Genomic DNA, 17,303 nt, shown 5'->3' with positions numbered 1-17,303 from the left:
TGTGTAATCTCCCCCCCATCAATATATCTGTCTCACATAAACACCTTTCCGAACGCATCCCCCACCCCTTTCCCAACAAGCCAAATTTCCAAAGCTTTCATATCCAGTCGATTCGCCCTTTCGCCCCTCCTCTCCCCACCCATATCTCCACAATCCACCTCACGCATGTCGTCAAATACCCTGTGCACTCCAACCTCCCTCAACCGCTCGCTCACCTTTTTGTGGGCGGCAGGTATGTCACGCCACGATTCAGTTCGTACGAAGCGCATGTAGGCGTCGATGTCTTCTGGGATTCCCTCGACGCATAGCATTCCAGGCTTTCCGGATATCAAAAAACCCGTCAAACCATGGCGTGGGGCGTGCTCCACAAGATCGTCACGCTTGGACCGAGTACTGATCGAAGGGAAGTAAAACCAGACGCGGACGAGATCTTTGGGCTGATCTGAGGTCTTGGTGGGTTTGGGGTCGGCGGTCAGTAGCGTCGCCAACATCTGGGTCACGTGGGTCTCGATTGCGCCCTTGTCGAGATCTGTCAGCAGGTCTTGGGTCAAGCTGGTGTTGAGGTTTGTCGTGTCGGCCTTGCTGAGCCACGTTGGTTGTAGGATTCGGGCACGTGGTGGTGGGGGTTCGATTGAGTCGTCTGATTGCGTAAAGGGAAAAGAGATTTCCAAGTCGAGTTGCGCGCCAGAGTTGACTTTGGCCAGGTCCAGACTTAGGATTAGCGATAGGGTAGCGGGGAGTTTGGTGTCGCTAGCCAAGTTCCCATCGACGCACGAACGTACAACCTCAAGTCGGTGATGGTTGTCAACGTCAATCGTGGTGCTTTCCGGGTACATGGCTAGCAACAGATCGATCTGACCGAGCTGCAGCTCGACTAAGTCCCGTGGTAGCCATGATTGGGTCATTTTGTGAAGAGAGGTGATTGAAGATGAGTTGCAACCATCACGAAAATTTGTGTACCCCGCAGCTCCACATAAACAATCAATGCAGGTACGACTGCAAGCACGACACGCACGCAGAACACGCACTCGCATGCACAATACACCAGCATGCACAACACACACGAGCACGCACTAGAACCACCTTGAAAAACACAACCTTGGCAGACCAGATGCATAAAATAAACAGTTTTGATCGACACACTAAACTAAATCCTTATTGGAACCATCCAGACAGTATCTCAGTGACGTTCTTGGGCCTACTGAGGTGAGCACAGTGACCGCTAGGCTCGGTGGCGCTCACCAAGTTGGGGATTTGAGAAGCCATGCCTTGTTGCGTGGCAAATGGCAGAGCGTTATCCTCGGTGGCAAAAATGTACCTGCAGTCAATACCGTTTGACCAGGGCTCGAAAGAGGAAACGTTGACGAAAGCACCAAGAGCCGTGTAGGTCATTTTGGTGGCCCAGTAGGCAGCATCTTGGGCTGAAAGGTCGTTGAAACCGACCTCGGGGAGCATGGTGGCGTTACCCACGACGCGGTCACCCTGTGATTGTTAGCACGAATCTTATCCACAGATAACGATCAACAGACAACGGTCAAACTAACCTCGACAATCATCCACGGAAGCGGCTCGCCACCAAGCAGACCAAGTAGGCTCTGACCCTTGGGAAGCATGAAAGCGCTGGCGAAAACCACGCTGATAACACCACCAGTCTTGCCCGCTGCACTTCTAGTCTTGGTATCATAACCCTCGACGGCGTTGCTGGCTACTACACCACCGTACGAGTGGCTGTAGACAACAACATTTGATCCCTTTGAAACCAAACGGTCCAGCTCAGTACGAACAGCTTCAACGTCGTCACCGAGACTTGGAAGGGGTGTGGAAGTCCCTCCGACAGTCGGCAGAGGAACCACGGAAACCTCAGGGAAGGTAGTAGACAAATCCGCCTTCAGAGCATCAAAGGCGACGGGCAGCTGCCAAGCCCCAGGGACGATGAGCACGGAAGGACGCATTGTGACAGGGGAATAAATATGTTATGTGATGCAGATGCAATGCAACAAGACAGGCAAAGTTCCGAAAGAATGACTAGAGTTGGTGAGCTTGGACGAGCTTGGACTGCGTGGGAAAATACCGGACTACCACGTGTGCAGGACAGAGAGAACTATCTATACTTGGTACGCCGAGAACTGACAACGCCGAGCCGACAAGTCTTGACCGCAGGGTATCATTAGAAAAGCAATATTGACAGGCAACTGCCGTCCAATGGACAGAGTTCGGAATATTTCCCTATCGATCACAACGGTTAGTGGCTCGTTCACCGTGGAGATCATTCGGGCCGCTCAACTCATTCTACTCTCCACATGGTTCTCCTGAGCCCACTTATGAATATCAAACCACGTACAGGGTCTCTGGTGCAGATTGAAAAGGGGTAGGTTTGAGAGGGAGCATTTCCCCTCAGTATAAATTAGGTTCCCACCTTGAACGGGGCGATGGTGTCATTTTTACCGGGGAACGTCGTAGCCCTGGTCCCTAATTAGGAATGTGGGAGATCTCGGCCCTGTGATGCCAAGTCGATTACTATCTCTTGACTTGAACGTGCTGATGCATTACAAAGCTTACCTATAAGTTTGGACTTACGCATCCACACCCGTAGGACGGGAAGCACCTTGGCCGGTGTTTTGTGGTTGTATGAATATTTACAAATCCAGACTAGTCACATTTCAATAATGCGATGCAATTTTACATTTCGGTTGCAATGCTACATGAGACGAACAGACCCATTTTTGTTCTGCACACGACAAGTCATAAACATATGCGGAATAGATCGGCATCTTTATTCTTACTAGTCTGTACTCGCTTCCTTATCGTCCTTACCGGAAAAGTCCGTCGGTTTTCCTGTTAGCCTTAGAAGTAGTAAGGCTCACTCGGCTTGGATTCCGGTCCAAGATGTAAGCTTGACTTTTCTGAGATGCGTGGAGAGATTTATGGATATCGACAATCGAACTGCTACACCATGGGACACTAAAAATGAAAACCTTTTCTCGGTACCAGCCCACGAATATATGCATTTAGTCATGTAGCATCTGCCCGCGTAACTTAGATTGTAGTTGTATGGTAGTCGCGGTCGCTGTCCATTTTTGAGGTTCCAGGGATACAGTGGGCCTGTTGCCAATGAGAAAGCTGCAGATACCACAGATTTTGTGGATTTTTTTTAAGTTTTTATTTCTCTTGGCTTTTTCTTCTTGTTGTTTTAATCAGCAGTGCAGCCAGATGGATGTGCCATGATCCATCGACCTTGATTGAACTTTATGTCGGTGTGTGAGCTACTAACGTTTGAGTTGAGATCAAAATCGCAGCCGAGCTACGGCTGAATATCAACCAAGATGGCGACTGCTTCCGGTCCAGCGACATATTTCTACAACGACACGAGCCTGCCCGAAGCACAGCGTCAATACCTCAAGGGTCTCGCCGATGCTGCCGCCATTCAGAATCTAGACGAGGACGTGCGCAATTATGTCCGGGCCATCACCATCGCCTTTACCGTTCTGGCCACAATCGTGGTCGGGATGAGGCTATGGGCACGACAACTTCAAGCGGCCAAGATTATGATTGATGATTATGCCATGCTGGCGGCTCTGGCTTTGTTGTATGGCAATATGATCATCAATCTTGTTCGTATGTCATTTTTGCATTTAAATTTTGCTTTGACTGAATTTTGCTGACCGATTTAGTTGTGGATTATGGTATCGGTTTACATTCGGGCCGCCTCCCGTATGAATCGATCGAGCTTATTAACAGGGTGAGTTTACTGTCCCGGACCCTGTCCCGTCGAAAATCAGCACTGACATTGCACAGACATTGGTTGGAGCCGAACTCCTCTATGTTACTACCATCAATCAGGTATGAACAAATTTATGCATTGAAATCAAACATTTAAACACTTACTTGCACTAACTTGCATTACTTTCATTAAATTGTACAGTACAAAATCGCACTCCTCCTCCTATACCTTCGCATCTTTCCCATGGCCCAAGTCCGAAAAGGTGCCATGTGGTGCGGTGCCTTGACACTTGGATGGATGCTCGCATGTTGGATAGCTGCCTGCCTCCAGTGCATACCTCTTGTGAAAGCTTGGAATCCTTGGGTCCAGGGTCAATGCATCAACCTCTTCTTGACCCAGCTGTGCATTTCTATACCGAGCATCATTGTCGATATTGCCATCCTCGCATTGCCGATTCCACACGTACTCAAGCTGCAGCTGAGTCCTTGGCAGAAATACTTGGTCATGGGAACGTTTTTGCTTGGTAGCTACGTCGTTTTCACCAGCTGCTATCGATTCAGGATATTTCTGGATTATACGACGAGTGACGTCCCTTGTATGTTTTACTCCAACAACCCCAAGTCGTGGCTAATATCAGCGGCTAATCACAAACAGACTCAATCGCCGATGGAATCGCTTGGAATATTATCGAGCTCAGCAGCGGCATCGTCTCGGCCTGTTTGCCCACTCTGGTAAGCCAACCAACCTGACCTTTGCCCTCTCAGCTTCTAACAATCAAAAAGGGTCCCATCGTCCGTCTCGGCATCAAAGCATTCGGCAGCGTGGCCGACGCAACCGGCCTGTCCAGCTACGCCAAATCATCATCCAGAACCGGTAACGGAACGTCCAGTGACCCCCACGCCAGCGGAAGATCTCGCGGTAAGAGCTGGTCCAAGCTCGGCGATGCGGGTGCTTCTCGCAACAACGATTCCAAGGGCCCGCTCCAGACCATCGGGTCCCAGCCGGTCAGGCAAGGTCAGCCTAGAGACAGTGACTCGGAAATGGAGTTACACATCATGAGGGACGTTGCTGCACCGTCTCAGGTTGCCTACCGGCGGTAGAAGAGATGTGATGTGTAAATAAGTATGAAATAATTGTTTTTTTTTTCTTAATGGTGAGACGTGTCACATGCTGCGTTGTGTAAGACTTCTTTGTATCGTTCCTGTCTGTTTGGAGAGCAGAGCTTTTTGTGTTACGCTAGGTAGGCACCAATGAATGTACAACATCTTGACCTGACAATCGTTCAATCAATCTTTATCATCGTCATCGAAATGAAAACTGTCATCGAGATCACCTGTCATCGTCAATCAACAATCTAAACCCCAAAATCATCTTTCGTAATCGACGCCCGATCGCACATCCTCCTGAACAACCCTCCCGCCTCCCACAGCTCCCTTGGTTCACCCAACTCAGCCACCCGGCGAGCATCCACCACACAGACGCGATCGTACGACAGCACGGTACGCAACCGGTGGGCTATTGCAATCACAGTCTTGCCTTCTAACCCCATCAATACCTCTTGCACCCTACGGTCCGTCGCCCCATCAACCGCGCTAGTGGCCTCATCGACGAGAACAACGCGTGCTTCGGTGCGAAGGAGAGCACGTGCCAGAGCCAACAGCTGCCGCTGGCCGACCGACAAATTTGCACCGTCTTCGGCGACCTGCGTGTCGAGCGCCAGAGCAGGAGCCAATCGGGCCCGATAGAGTGCCGAGTTCAAATCATCGTCTGTTTGCGTTTCCGATGGGTCGAGGTTTGAGCGAACCGTGCCATGGAAGAGGGTCGGGTCTTGTGGGATGATTGCCAGGTGAGAACGGAGAGCGTGCAGACCGAGAGTGGATATATCAACTCCATCGAGAAGAATACGACCACTGATAGCTTCGGTCAGGCGGAAGAGAGTGGAGAGGATGGTACTCTTGCCTGCTCCAGTACGACCGACAATGGCAAGACGTTGACCTCCAGGTATATGAAGAGAAAAGTCTTCAAGTGCTAATGGTAGGTCTGGTCGATATCGAACACAAACGCTATCAAAGGACAACTCTCCAGTTTCAGGCCAGGTGGGACGTGTAACGACATCAGTTTCGAGTGGTGCTTCGCTCGGAAGTGAAGTCGCGTACTGGTGCATACGCTCCGTGCTAGACATGGCCAAGTCGACATCGGCGAGATAACGCACCGTTATTTGGATAATCCCTACCAGACTCAGACTGTAGCTGAGAACAAGACCAGTAATGGCAGGATCGACAGAAAAAGCACTCGTCACAACAAGGACACCCGTGGTGAGTGAGAGAGCGTTGCCAAGATTGTCAAGCCTGAGAGATAACCAGCGATGGGCAGCCAAGCTGAGAATGTTTGCAGCGTTTGCTGCATCAAGAGTACTCTTCAGCCTCGAGATATAGTGCTGCTCACGACCAAAAGCACGGATTGTTGCAGCGCCGCCAAGAGACTCACTAAAGCTAGCGAGAACCGCGCCATCAAGGACTGCGTGATGTCTCTTTAGCTCACGAGCGCTGCGGCGGTAATATGCAACCGCAGAGATGAGAACGACCGAAACAATGACAAGGGCAATGGCAAACTAGGTATGTCAATATTTGTCTTGGCAATAGTGGGTGTCAAAAGACTTACATAGTGAAAATAGGCCATGATCAACCCAAAAGCACCGAGTAAACTACTCAAGACGATCAGATATTGCCGCAAGGAGTCGGTCAAGTTGTTGTCCATAGTGTCAACATCTTTGGTGAAGCGATATAAGATGCGGCCTAGTGGTGTGGTTTCGAAAAAGAGCATCGGTGCTCGGAGGACTTGCCACATGCCGGTGTTGGACAAGCTGTGACTGGCACGAATACCAACTAAACATGCCGCAACCGAAAAAGAAAATAAAAGACAACCTTGGGCGACCCCTAACCCAGCATACAAACTTATCTGATGACGGTTAGCACGAGGCAAGATGATTGCGACAAAGAGACGGTTTACACATACATATTGCTCGGTAGTCAGCCCCTGCATGTCCGACACCCACCATGCTAACGAGAGTGATGTGAGGTAGTTGGCTGCCCGAAAGGCGCAAAGCAGGGCAATCACCAACACCATGTTGAACAGACTGCCCGAGTTTCTCACCCACGCCATATAGACGGGCCATGGGACGCTGTTGACTGCCTTGATGTCGTCTTGCATGAGTTTAGGTGTCGTCTTTTTCTGAGCCACAGGGACTATTTCGTGTACGTCCTGGCTTCCCTTGGTGACGGATCTATTTCCCTTTTCCCCAGACTGAGCTAGAAACTCGGCAAATGCAGCATTTGCCATCATCTCATCAAGTCTTCCACATGCGGCCACCTGCCCATCAACCATCCAGACAATTCTATCGCATCTCGGCAAGACATGCAGCTGATGCGTAGCCAAAACACGACACCTCCCTCGACCCCACCCACAGATTGCTTCGGAAAAGATGTGCTCGCCGACATGTGCATCTACGGCTGACAGTGGATCATCCAAAAGCAAGATGCCGGCCTCGGAGTAAAGTGCTCTTGCCAGACCTATGCGTGCCTTTTGTCCACCAGACAAAGTGGCACCGCGTTCACCAACTTCGGTACTATCGCCAGCTGGTAGGGCGATAAAATCAGGCTCAAGGGCGCACGCAGCCACCACTCGCCGGTATCGTTGCTCATCTCCTTTTTCAAATGATGTGATGTTTTCTTTGACAGTTGCATGCTGCAGCCAGGGAGTCTGTGGGCTGTATGCCGTCTTTGCACCGAGGACAAGAGTGCCACTGGTTTGACGCATCTCTCCAGCTAGAGCGCTCAACAAAGATGACTTGCCGCTGCCTACGGCTCCGATGACTGCGACAAGCTCGGTGCGCTGAATAGAAAGTGCGAGTGACGACAATGTGAACGGATCATCTCTGTCTTTTGGTCTTTCCCAGGTGAACGAGGCGTCGACCTGAACTGCATCCCTCAAACTCGGCAGAGGCTCAGGCCTAGGAGGGGCATCCTCGGCGAGTAAAAACAGCTGTATCCGATTCAGAGCTGCATGAGCATCCACAAGATGACCGATGGAGGTGGGTAGCCAGTTCATAGGTGTACGAAGGCTGTTGAACAAGGCCAGTGACGAAAATACCGCGGCAGGCTCAAGATTAGACCCAACCCTGGAGAATACCACAAAGGCGGCCATGCTGGAAAAGATGGGCAACGCCATAGACACCGCTCCGATGGCGCTTTTGGTTATGTGTAGTAACTTTAAGGAGCGTGTCTCGGCAGCACGCACAGATTTCAGTCGCGACAAAAAAGCAGGCTCCCAGCCAAAGTATTTGAGAAAACGGATACCACGCAGCATCTCGGACGTCAAACCGGTTCGTTGGTCAGTCAAAGGTGTAATCTTGGCACTTCGTCTCGCCGTCAAACCGACAACCCTCGTCAACGCGGCGAGCCCCAAAACCAACACAGCCACACCAGCCAGGGCACTATAGCCGAGGTTGACAAGAAGCAGGGTAACGGTCAGAAGTATGGCAATAGGAGAAGCCCAGACAAGATGCAGAGTGCCGCAAAACTGTTCAATACGCGAGACGTCTGTAGAGACCAGACTAGTAACTAGACCGTTAGGCCATTCCATTCGGGCCCTTGATGATATCTTCAACGATTTTTCCAGAGTCATTGCGCAGAGGACACTGCGGGCTTGAGCACCCATCAATCGACTTCGGTAGTGGAAATGACTGGAAGCTACACTCTGTGCAATCTGCATGATTGTTATGGCGACCACAATACCAGCAGCTCGACCAGCCGACGGTGCAGGCCCGGTCCCTTGTCGAAAAGCATGCGCATCTCTGGCATAAGAGATGAGAAAACGCAGAGTAAAGGGAGCAAGTGCTTGCAGTATAGATTCGACCAGTTGACAGCCAGCACCGACCCAAAAGTCCGCTTTGGAAGACGTGTAAAGTGCCCTAGGCAGGGGATATTTTCCATCGAGACCATTTCTGAACTCGTCAGCCACTTTTTGAACCGTCTTGTCTGCGCAACGACTTTCCGGTACGAGAAAAATGTCGTTGGGTTCCAGAGGTCGACGAAAGCCAACAGCAAGTAACGGACTTAACCAGGCAAATACAAGCCGGCTCCAAAAAGTGGCATTCTCTTCAGGGGACGGTGACTGGGTGTCGGGAATCTCAGGCACGGGCCGACTTTTTCGGAAGTACCCTTTGAGGCCGGACCGGTCTGCACGGGCCATTGCCAAGCAATGCGAATGAATAAAGATGAAGAGCTGAATGATGAAGTCGGCTGAGCAGCTGTCTACCACTTGAACTGCTGGTGCGGCCATTGATCTGATGGTGTGAGCAAGTTTGCGGCTTTTCAGGGGTATCAATGTGCCAAGAGAGCAAATTAACTTGATCTACATGGCACGATGACGCCAAGATGCGGAGGTGCGCTGAGGCGGCCCGGAGACGACAGACGCGGTGGAGGATATTTGGAGTGAGCTCGTCACGATGCATCAACCAGCTCGCCGATAGGTATCGACAGCAACCATGACACCAGCAATCGAGCATTACACCACCAAACTCAGTATCGCCACAGCCCAACTTGCGGCTCTCTACCCACTAGACACTTCAGACAAGATTTCACAAGCCATCGCACCATGGAATGAGCTCTATGGGTTTATCGGGTTCACCACGCTTGATTCTCAGGGTGAACAAAGCTTCTTCAACCATCCAGACACTGCTGCTCTCATTCCAGCTACCAGGACTGCTGTTCGTGAATGCGAGGCCGCTTTCGAGATATTTTTTGCTCGCCAAATAATCGATTGTGCAGACCCCCGTGCTGAGCTCTTGCGATTTCCCATTCATGTCTTCTACGAGCACACTGCCTCATTAGAATGGCATGCCCTTACAGCCGTCTTGGGCCAATACCCAACAAACGTGGCCATCCTAGGCGCAGGTGCACTTCCGGAGACTTGCGTCTGGATTCAGGATTGGGCAAGAGAGAACAAAACACGAGTTCGAGTGCACAATGTTGAGCTTCTAGAAGATAGATGCGAGCTTGGACGACTAGCAGTCTCTGCGCTGGGTGTGTACAGCGAAGACACGACTTTCGAGGCGGGCGATGCATGTGCTATTCCTGCCAACCTCCAACCGTTTGATGCAGTCTATTTCAACGCAACAGTTGGAGTGACTGTCGAGGAAAAAGAGAGCGCTATCGTGCAAGTTTCCAAACGAATGCGAAATGGTTCGGTAATGCTGGTCAGAGGGTCTCATTCAGTCAAGACTCTATTTTATCCTGTGAGTATCATTGTGACCTCTTTTTCGACTCCACTAACAGAATAGCCTACAACAATGACATCTCCTGCTTTGTTGGAGGTTCTTAGGCCCGTGTTGACATACCACATGAATGGAGAGGTCGGAAAGAGTATCAACACGTCCATCATCGTCTCTAGGATTGTATAGTCGCCAATAGAAAACACTAAGAGCAACAAACAGTCGTCTCCTGAACACCAGTTGCCCCTGTACAACCCATCTTGGCATCCTCACCCATGACCACTTGAACCACAAGCCAATCAGTCAAAAACTTGCCCAATCCCGCACCCAGAAAGATGGAGATCAAGATGTAGCCGTTGAAATACATGGCAAGTAACATGACGATGTATGCAACCGCAAAGGTGATGGCGTGTAGCAAGGATCGAAGAAACTGCTGAAGAAGGCTAGCACGCATCGTCACCACTCGACGATTGGACCTTTCCACCGCTGTTGACAAGACGCTTTGTCGAATTTGCGAGGCGAGCAGATTGTCAAACTCTCGTCCACCACGTCTGCATAGTTCCAGAGTGGCAGTAAGCAGCATTGCGCCGACGCAAGAAACTACCATCATGCCCTCAGTACGGACGAACCAGGTCTCGGAGAGGAAGCCTATACAGTTAGTGACGAAGTGGCGAAGTGAAGAAAGTTATCAATCGGTTAACTAACAAGCGCCGACTGTGTTCCAGTTCCATAGCATCTATTTGGTCAGCTCCGCATTCTGCAATAGTCAAGAGTAAGTATCTTACAGAAATTTGGCAATCCTCGGCCCCAGGGCCAGCAGCATGTCCGTGGCTCATTGTTGCAATCGTGCTGTGTAGTGTTTGCTAGGTTTTGAGTTTGCCGGAGGGTCAGTCCTGGGTAACATGATAACATCTATTGCTCATGTATGCGTACCAGGGATTGACATCGGCGTCTTTATTCATTGCTGATCTAATTACGAAACTCCAAAAAAATACCTCAAATTTGCTCGAATCCCAGCAGATTGCAACGCCTATGCAATACAAAGTCTTGTCAATCTTGGCATACATGGCCAAGAGTAACATCCTGGTGGCTGTTGGTGGCGCAACGACAGCTTGGCGACTGAGGTCAACTAGCAGATGTTGGCGGCAGATTGGTAGACAGAAATACAACCACAGCCCATCAGCATCCCATCACCGTCAATCACCGTCAATCATCAAATCATCACCATGAGCCACGGTTCAAGCAACTCTACCCAGCAGTGGTACTATGGCTACGCGCCTAGGACATTGCCCTGCGCGGCTGACGAGCCCACATGTGCTTATTACGAAGCTCTGTGGTCTAGCAATGACCGTGGAATACTCTACTCGGGAATCCTTTGGATTCTAGTCGGCGTCGCTCTTCTTGTGACGGCCGTCCTGCGGCGTGCCTTGCTCTCCCGACAGACAAGGCCATCTACAACTGCATCCGAAGGAGAATCCCTGATTGGGGTCAAGCGTCCATCTCGTCTTCGGGCGGTAGCAGCTTCAGCCCGTCGATATCTCCTACCTGACTCGATTCACTTCTTCTTTGGCCGCACTACACGTCTTCAAATTCTCGTGTTGGCTATCCTCATGACGTACCTGACCATATTCTCCTTTGTCGGCATCACCTATGCAATGTGGCCAACGCCTGTTGCGGGAAGCCCAGGAGTGTGGAAGTACCAAAACTCGCTTGGTTTATGGTCCAACCGTATCGGTATTCTCGCCTACGCTATCACGCCATTTTCAGTGCTTTTGGCGAGCAGAGAATCCATCCTTTCGGCACTTACCGGTATTCCCTATCAAAGTTTCAACTTTTTACACCGCTGGACTGGCTACGTTATCTTGGTGCAAAGTATCCTGCACGCAATAGCATGGTGCATCATTTGCATCGGTTTGTACGGGCCGCAACCAACCTATGCCGTCAACTGGGTCACCAAGGAATACATGATATACGGAATCTGCGCACAGTTTCTCCTCATCATCATGTTTGTTCTCAGCACCCGATGGGTTATTCGCCTGACCGGATTCGAGTTCTTTCGCAAATCCCACTACGTCCTGGCCATGGTGTACATGGGTACCTGTTGGGGTCATTGGGAATATCTGAGCGATTGGATGCTGTGTGGCATTCTTCTTTGGTTCATTGACCGTTCTGCCCGCCTGGTCCGTACCCTACTTCTCCATCACCAGTTGATTGATGGTGACTGGGGATTTCATCCTGCTCAGGCTCGCTTGACATCCTTCCCTGACGCATCCGGGTATGGGGACGTGGTCAGACTGGATTTTGATTTTGTTCAATCTCCATGGAAGGTTGGGCAACATTTCTATCTCTGCTTCCCTCGAAGTAGTATCTGGCAGTCACATCCATTCACACCGCTGTCTCTGCCTGTAGTCGAACGTGGTGTAGTGCGTCACTCGTACATCTTTCGAGCTAAGCGCGGCGAGACAGCCAAGATCGCCGTCATGACGGAAGAAACAACCCCAGTTGTCCTTCAAGGGCCCTATGGCGAGCATTCATCAGAAGGTGTCGGTCCCCAGGTCAATGTTTTGGCGATCGCCGGCGGTACAGGCATCACGTATGTGCTTCCCGTACTGCTGGAGCTTGCCTCTGAGGTGAACTCGGACCCACAAATGACATCGGAACGTCAAATACACCTCTTCTGGGCTGTACGAAACTCTTCGGATGCACAGTGGGTCGAGCCAGAGTTGTCTGTTCTACGGGCCAGCGGCAAAATCCGCATAACCATTTTTGTCACACGTGAAACAAACTTGGCAAACAGTGACAAGCAATCCAGAGACCAAGAAGGCAGTGACAAGCAATCTGGGGACCAAGAAACGATGGATATTCGTAAGCTGGGCGAGGGACAGCAGGCCCGGCATCCCGACGTGGACGACTTGGTGAGGACTTTTGTGGGTGACACAATCAGCGGACGTACGATGGTGTTTGCCAGCGGGCCCGGGAGCATGATTACCGATTTGAGGGCTTCGGTGGCGGCGTTGAACAATGGTGGTGAGGTAAAACGTGGAAATGAGCGATTTGACGTCGAGTTGAGAGAGGATAACCGACTAGAGTGGTAATGGGCTTACATTACTTGGGTTGTTGAATTAGTTAGCAAGTCCGGGGTCTTCTGCCTTGGTACACGTAACGGACAGAATAGTTTGATGAAACAAGCTGAGACAGAGATATGATTGACGAGTGCTAAATAGAGTGGATTAAAATCCAAGAAACATGCTATAGAGAAGATCCGAATAAGGAAACATGTAAACTACTTTTCGCTGCCTCTATCCAAAGAAAAGGACAAGAAAAAAAAAAGAAAAAAGACAATCGAGTTTGATTCCAAAACCAAAACGCGTATTGTACTTGTCTGATCCCAAACGCACAAAGAACTGATAATGAAAAAAAGACCTTTTATAACATTGCTTGGTCATCCTTGCAAGGTCCAGGCGACAGTACAATCGCCCCAGCGGCAGCTCATGAGGCATTCAGTCGGCATGAATACGTGACCACCTGAACTTGCCCGCATCAGGGCTCCATAACTGGCCGTCCGAGTAGTATTGCTCGCAATTGGAAGTGTACGGGCCGCAGTAGCTTAGTGCCTACGGTGCGCCTTGCAAGCCTTGGACTTGCGGCCGCGCGTTGAAGCGCGGGGAGAGCCAGGCTGAGCGGGCACACCCTGCGGGCGGCGGCTGTCTTCGCCCCTTCTGAAATGGGTTTTGCGGTACGACCCCAAATACCTCGGCTTTTCGCCGTTGGCGGAATTGGAGCTGGTCGGGGAAGACGGCGGGGTGTAATCAACGTCGTCCCTGATGGCACTGGCGTGAAGGTTCTGGGGCCTCTGGTTCTGAGTGTTGGCGGGAGCCTTTGGGCTGCCCTGCTGAGTGCCTTGGCTGGGCGGGGACTGAAGACTCTCGTCTGCCTGATAATCATGATTTTTGAACCTGGGCGTACGCTGTAGCTTCTTCTCCGCCTGAACGTTCTTGGGCTGGTCCCCAGAGGCGGGCTTCTCGGCAACGGGGGCCTTGATAGGAAACGAGAGAAGTCCGTTCTTAGCCAGCGCCCAATGAGCCGAGGGGCTGGCGTGGGGAGGAGGGTTAACCTCTGGCAGAGGGCTAACCGGAGGGTCGCCCTTGACGGCAAACACAGGGGCGCCGATGGCCAGGAGGGCCATGAGCTGGGAGATCGTGGAAATCTGCATTTTGGATAAGAAAAATCAAAGTAGAGGAAGAAATAAACGAACAAAGGAAAATATGATAAAGAAAGTTGATAGTTGGATATCGAGATGGAGGTCTCAATGTCCAGTTTCTGGTCGTGAGGCGCACCTTTATACTACGAAATCATCTGGAGGTTTTCTAATGTTTTCCAGGAGTGACTAGCATGAACAAAAAGATTGACGCATGACCGGGATCACGGTCCGAGTCGTACGCATATGGATAATCTATAAACAAATTGGAAATATAGTATTAGGTGCAAAAAAGTTAAAAACAGTCAGGTGCCAAAAACCAATGAAAAGCATGATCAAAGATTAAAGTAAAAAAGAATGTAGTAAAACAATGCAGACTTGACAATGTCAATACCCAAATCTAAAAATGGAAAATTACCATTCAAGTCGTGCTGAGCATACTATAATATCACTGTATCAGGCGCAAAAACCCACCCCTTGTCACCGTGTGTGTATACGTGGGCCTTTGTTAACTTAACTGTTCGCGGGAACCACCAAGTACCTGAATTATGTTTTTGTCCAAAACTATCACCAAAGTTGGCAATGCCCATAAAGCCGACACCAGCGGATAGTGTACAGGGGGATGGATTTTTACCCTTAGCACCATAGTAAGACCGATATCGTCCCATTGAGTGGTAGAACCGACTGGAGGACCGCATGACAATGCTGGATGGCATCAGACTAGTGTGAGTGGGTATCCAAGCAATTCGGTCCTGTACCAACCGCAAAAGCTTTTTAATTACCTTGAAAGCTCCTCACGGAAATTCATGCAGCAGACTTTGTTGCTCGAGTCGTGTACTTGTCTAAAATTAGTATTCACTTACTTTTTAAGCTAGGATTATCAACGATCAACGAGAATTTTGGCATCAACATGGCAAGCAACGGGGATCATACCACATGCGCTTTTGTCATTGGGACTGGTGAGTAGTTAACCGCCCCTGTCTAGATCGCTGTACTAATCGTTCAGATTTGCTACAATGTGATTTGCAACTACAGATCGCCACAAAGACGAATTTATGTCGTGTCTACATCACCCTGAGAAAAGTCACAGCTGCAGAGACAGACGAAATTGATGGCGACTGCAATAGAGGGCAAGAGGGGCTCAGCTCAGAGTCACCACTTTATAGATCACTAGCCGTGTCGGGTGTGCTGAACCATATTCGCCATGGCAATTTGAACCACCCTACCTGTGTCCTTCTCATCCCGACTGCAGATACTATTGGGTTCGTCTCGCGATCGGATTTCATCACGTACAGACTTCAGGGCTGCCCGCAGGTTGTGAAGGCGACAAGTTTCCTAGCCCCATGTGCCCAAATCTCAGGGTCTGTTGGACCTGTTGCAAAGATTATCGAATCTACCGCAGGAATCATATTACTCAATGATGCTGTGGATCTTCCGAGCCTGGAACTCGAGCTGGAGCAGAGATTGAGTTTTCCATGGTTGCAACTACTGAGAAAGAAGGTTAGGGTCTGCTTGGTGGTGAGTCCGTCGACAACAGCCGCAAGTTGGCAATCGAGATGGGATGCTGCTGCTGCCTTGGGTGTAGAGCTTGTAATAGTGGGCTCACAGGAGTGGTGTGATTCCAACAAATCTGCGGTTTGTTTGAGCAAGTCACACTTGATCCCTCTCGACCTAACCACCGATTCAGCTCTGCCCATTCGATTAGCAGCGGCTGTCAAGAATGCTCAGCCAGTTGATGGCATCTTTACCTGCACGGATGACTACCTCGTCGCTGTCGCTCAGACCGCCCAGGAACTTGGTCTACCTACATCTGGACTCAAGCCTTACACCATTTCGACAGACAAGTTTCTCACTCACATGTTTAGCGGTCGTAACGATGGCGCCACCTTTTCCGTACGATCATTGGCAGAATTGGACGACAAGCTGGCGGAGCACGCGAGCAAAGAATCAATGAGTTACCCGATGGTGTGCAAACCTTCGACCGGCCGCGGCAGTGAAGGAGTCTTTCGTGCTGACGACGCGCTTGAACTTCGTGATGCCGTGGCTCGTATTCTTGCCCTCGGTCGCGACTGTCCCAGCGGTGTGGTGATCGAACCATATGTTGATGGACCTGAGCTGGATGTGAATCTTGTCATGCTTGACGGCCAAGTCTTATTCTCAGAGGTGGTCGATGACTTTCCTTCGCCTGCTGATTACTCATCCTCGGCCGCCTTCAACGAGACGCAAACCCACGCGCCTTCTGGTCTGCCAAAGGAAGAGCAAAAGCTGGCTGTGGATGCCATGGTCGAGGCAGTACTACTTCAGGGGTTTTGTTCTGGGGTGTTTCACTGTGAAGCGAGGGTACGTAACTCTCGCGTCGACTACCGCGATGATCCCGACGTTCCGTTCCCGGTGCTTGACTACAAAGAGCCACCATCTTCTCAACAACAATCAATCTTTCTGCACGAGATCAATGCACGCAGCCCGGGAATCGGCAGTTCGACGGCAAGCTTGCACTCGACAGGCGTCGACTATTTTGCTCTTCAGCTACTGGCAGCAGTAGGGGACTGGGCAAGGTTCGCTGCGTTATCCACACCCTTCCAGCATGCACCCACAAACTTCATCTCTCTTGCCAACGTAGCGGTCGACGTTCCGGCGACGCTACTTACTGAAATCGTCAAGGTGCCAAAGCTCGATCAGGATGTTCGGATTGCCATACCTGACGATGCATTTCCAAATCCTCAGCTTCGAGCCAATCATTCATCCTTGATGCGACACGTCGTCTTCCACACGGCCGTCGTTAGACCCAGCCACTGGTATGGAGGGGAGGTGGGGTCATGGAGATGGTTCATGACTGGGGTGATAGTCTCGGGCCGCGGTAGGGAGGAAGCGTTGATGGCGGTGGCGACTTTTGCGGGGGTATACCAGAGATTGCTAGGGGTTGAGTGAGATTGAGCTGATTGTCCTGGCTTGGCTGTTACTGGTATTCTTGGTATGTCCTTGGCTTTCGGTCGAGTGAGATTGAGCAAATTTTTTCTTTGTTCGACGTCTGGGCAACGTTGTTCTGAGGGTGGTTGCTAGGCTTGCAGGTTTTGCCGGCTTGCCTGGATTTGGTGCGGTATCTCATTAGTGAT

The 17,303-nt window shown here is 50.6% G+C and overlaps 8 protein-coding genes across 8 annotated transcripts; 4 read left to right on the top strand and 4 right to left on the bottom strand.

Annotated features, from left to right (window-relative positions):
• Positions 1–32: 32 nt before the first annotated feature.
• On the bottom strand, positions 33–1,952 carry PgNI_09247 (uncharacterized protein; the record flags this gene model as incomplete). The annotated part of the gene is made up of 3 exons (XM_031129234.1): positions 33–874; positions 1,203–1,482; positions 1,545–1,952. The coding sequence occupies 3 exons, from the start codon at positions 1,950–1,952 to the stop codon at positions 33–35; spliced, it is 1,530 nt and encodes a 509-aa protein (XP_030977767.1).
• Positions 1,953–3,323: 1,371 nt separating this feature from the next.
• On the top strand, positions 3,324–4,821 carry PgNI_09246 (uncharacterized protein; the record flags this gene model as incomplete). Its single annotated transcript, XM_031129233.1, has 6 exons — positions 3,324–3,615; positions 3,672–3,739; positions 3,796–3,840; positions 3,923–4,316; positions 4,376–4,452; positions 4,504–4,821. 6 exons carry the CDS (start codon positions 3,324–3,326, stop codon positions 4,819–4,821), a joined length of 1,194 nt encoding a protein of 397 aa, XP_030977766.1.
• Positions 4,822–4,918: 97 nt separating this feature from the next.
• Positions 4,919–8,978, bottom strand: PgNI_09245 (uncharacterized protein). The gene is made up of 3 exons (XM_031129232.1): positions 6,737–8,978; positions 6,383–6,679; positions 4,919–6,332 (listed from the first exon to the last, which is right to left on the bottom strand). Exons 1-3 carry the CDS (start codon positions 8,969–8,971, stop codon positions 5,076–5,078), a joined length of 3,789 nt encoding a protein of 1,262 aa, XP_030977769.1. The 5' UTR covers positions 8,972–8,978; the 3' UTR covers positions 4,919–5,075.
• Positions 8,979–9,250: 272 nt separating this feature from the next.
• On the bottom strand, positions 9,251–10,902 carry PgNI_09243 (uncharacterized protein). The gene is made up of 3 exons (XM_031129230.1): positions 10,778–10,902; positions 10,698–10,728; positions 9,251–10,640 (listed from the first exon to the last, which is right to left on the bottom strand). The coding sequence occupies exons 1-3, from the start codon at positions 10,826–10,828 to the stop codon at positions 10,198–10,200; spliced, it is 525 nt and encodes a 174-aa protein (XP_030977771.1). The 5' UTR covers positions 10,829–10,902; the 3' UTR covers positions 9,251–10,197.
• Positions 9,267–10,181, top strand: PgNI_09244 (uncharacterized protein; the record flags this gene model as incomplete). The annotated part of the gene is made up of 2 exons (XM_031129231.1): positions 9,267–9,968; positions 10,062–10,181. The coding sequence occupies 2 exons, from the start codon at positions 9,267–9,269 to the stop codon at positions 10,179–10,181; spliced, it is 822 nt and encodes a 273-aa protein (XP_030977768.1).
• A 316-nt stretch (positions 10,903–11,218) lies between the features above and the next one.
• Positions 11,219–13,087, top strand: PgNI_09242 (uncharacterized protein; the record flags this gene model as incomplete). Its single annotated transcript, XM_031129229.1, has 1 exon — positions 11,219–13,087. The coding sequence occupies one exon, from the start codon at positions 11,219–11,221 to the stop codon at positions 13,085–13,087; it is 1,869 nt and encodes a 622-aa protein (XP_030977770.1).
• A 512-nt stretch (positions 13,088–13,599) lies between these two features.
• PgNI_09241 (uncharacterized protein) lies at positions 13,600–14,205 on the bottom strand (the record flags this gene model as incomplete). The annotated part of the gene is made up of 1 exon (XM_031129228.1): positions 13,600–14,205. The coding sequence occupies one exon, from the start codon at positions 14,203–14,205 to the stop codon at positions 13,600–13,602; it is 606 nt and encodes a 201-aa protein (XP_030977773.1).
• Positions 14,206–15,665: 1,460 nt separating this feature from the next.
• Positions 15,666–17,118, top strand: PgNI_09240 (uncharacterized protein; the record flags this gene model as incomplete). Its single annotated transcript, XM_031129227.1, has 2 exons — positions 15,666–15,690; positions 15,878–17,118. The coding sequence occupies 2 exons, from the start codon at positions 15,666–15,668 to the stop codon at positions 17,116–17,118; spliced, it is 1,266 nt and encodes a 421-aa protein (XP_030977772.1).
• Between the last annotated feature and the right edge of the window lie 185 nt (positions 17,119–17,303).

The sequence above is a fragment of the Pyricularia grisea genome (assembly GCF_004355905.1).
Source record: "Pyricularia grisea strain NI907 chromosome Unknown Pyricularia_grisea_NI907_Scaffold_7, whole genome shotgun sequence".
NCBI classification, from domain to species: Eukaryota; Fungi; Ascomycota; class Sordariomycetes; order Magnaporthales; family Pyriculariaceae; genus Pyricularia; species Pyricularia grisea.
This window is presented reverse-complemented; position numbering and strand designations above follow the sequence as displayed.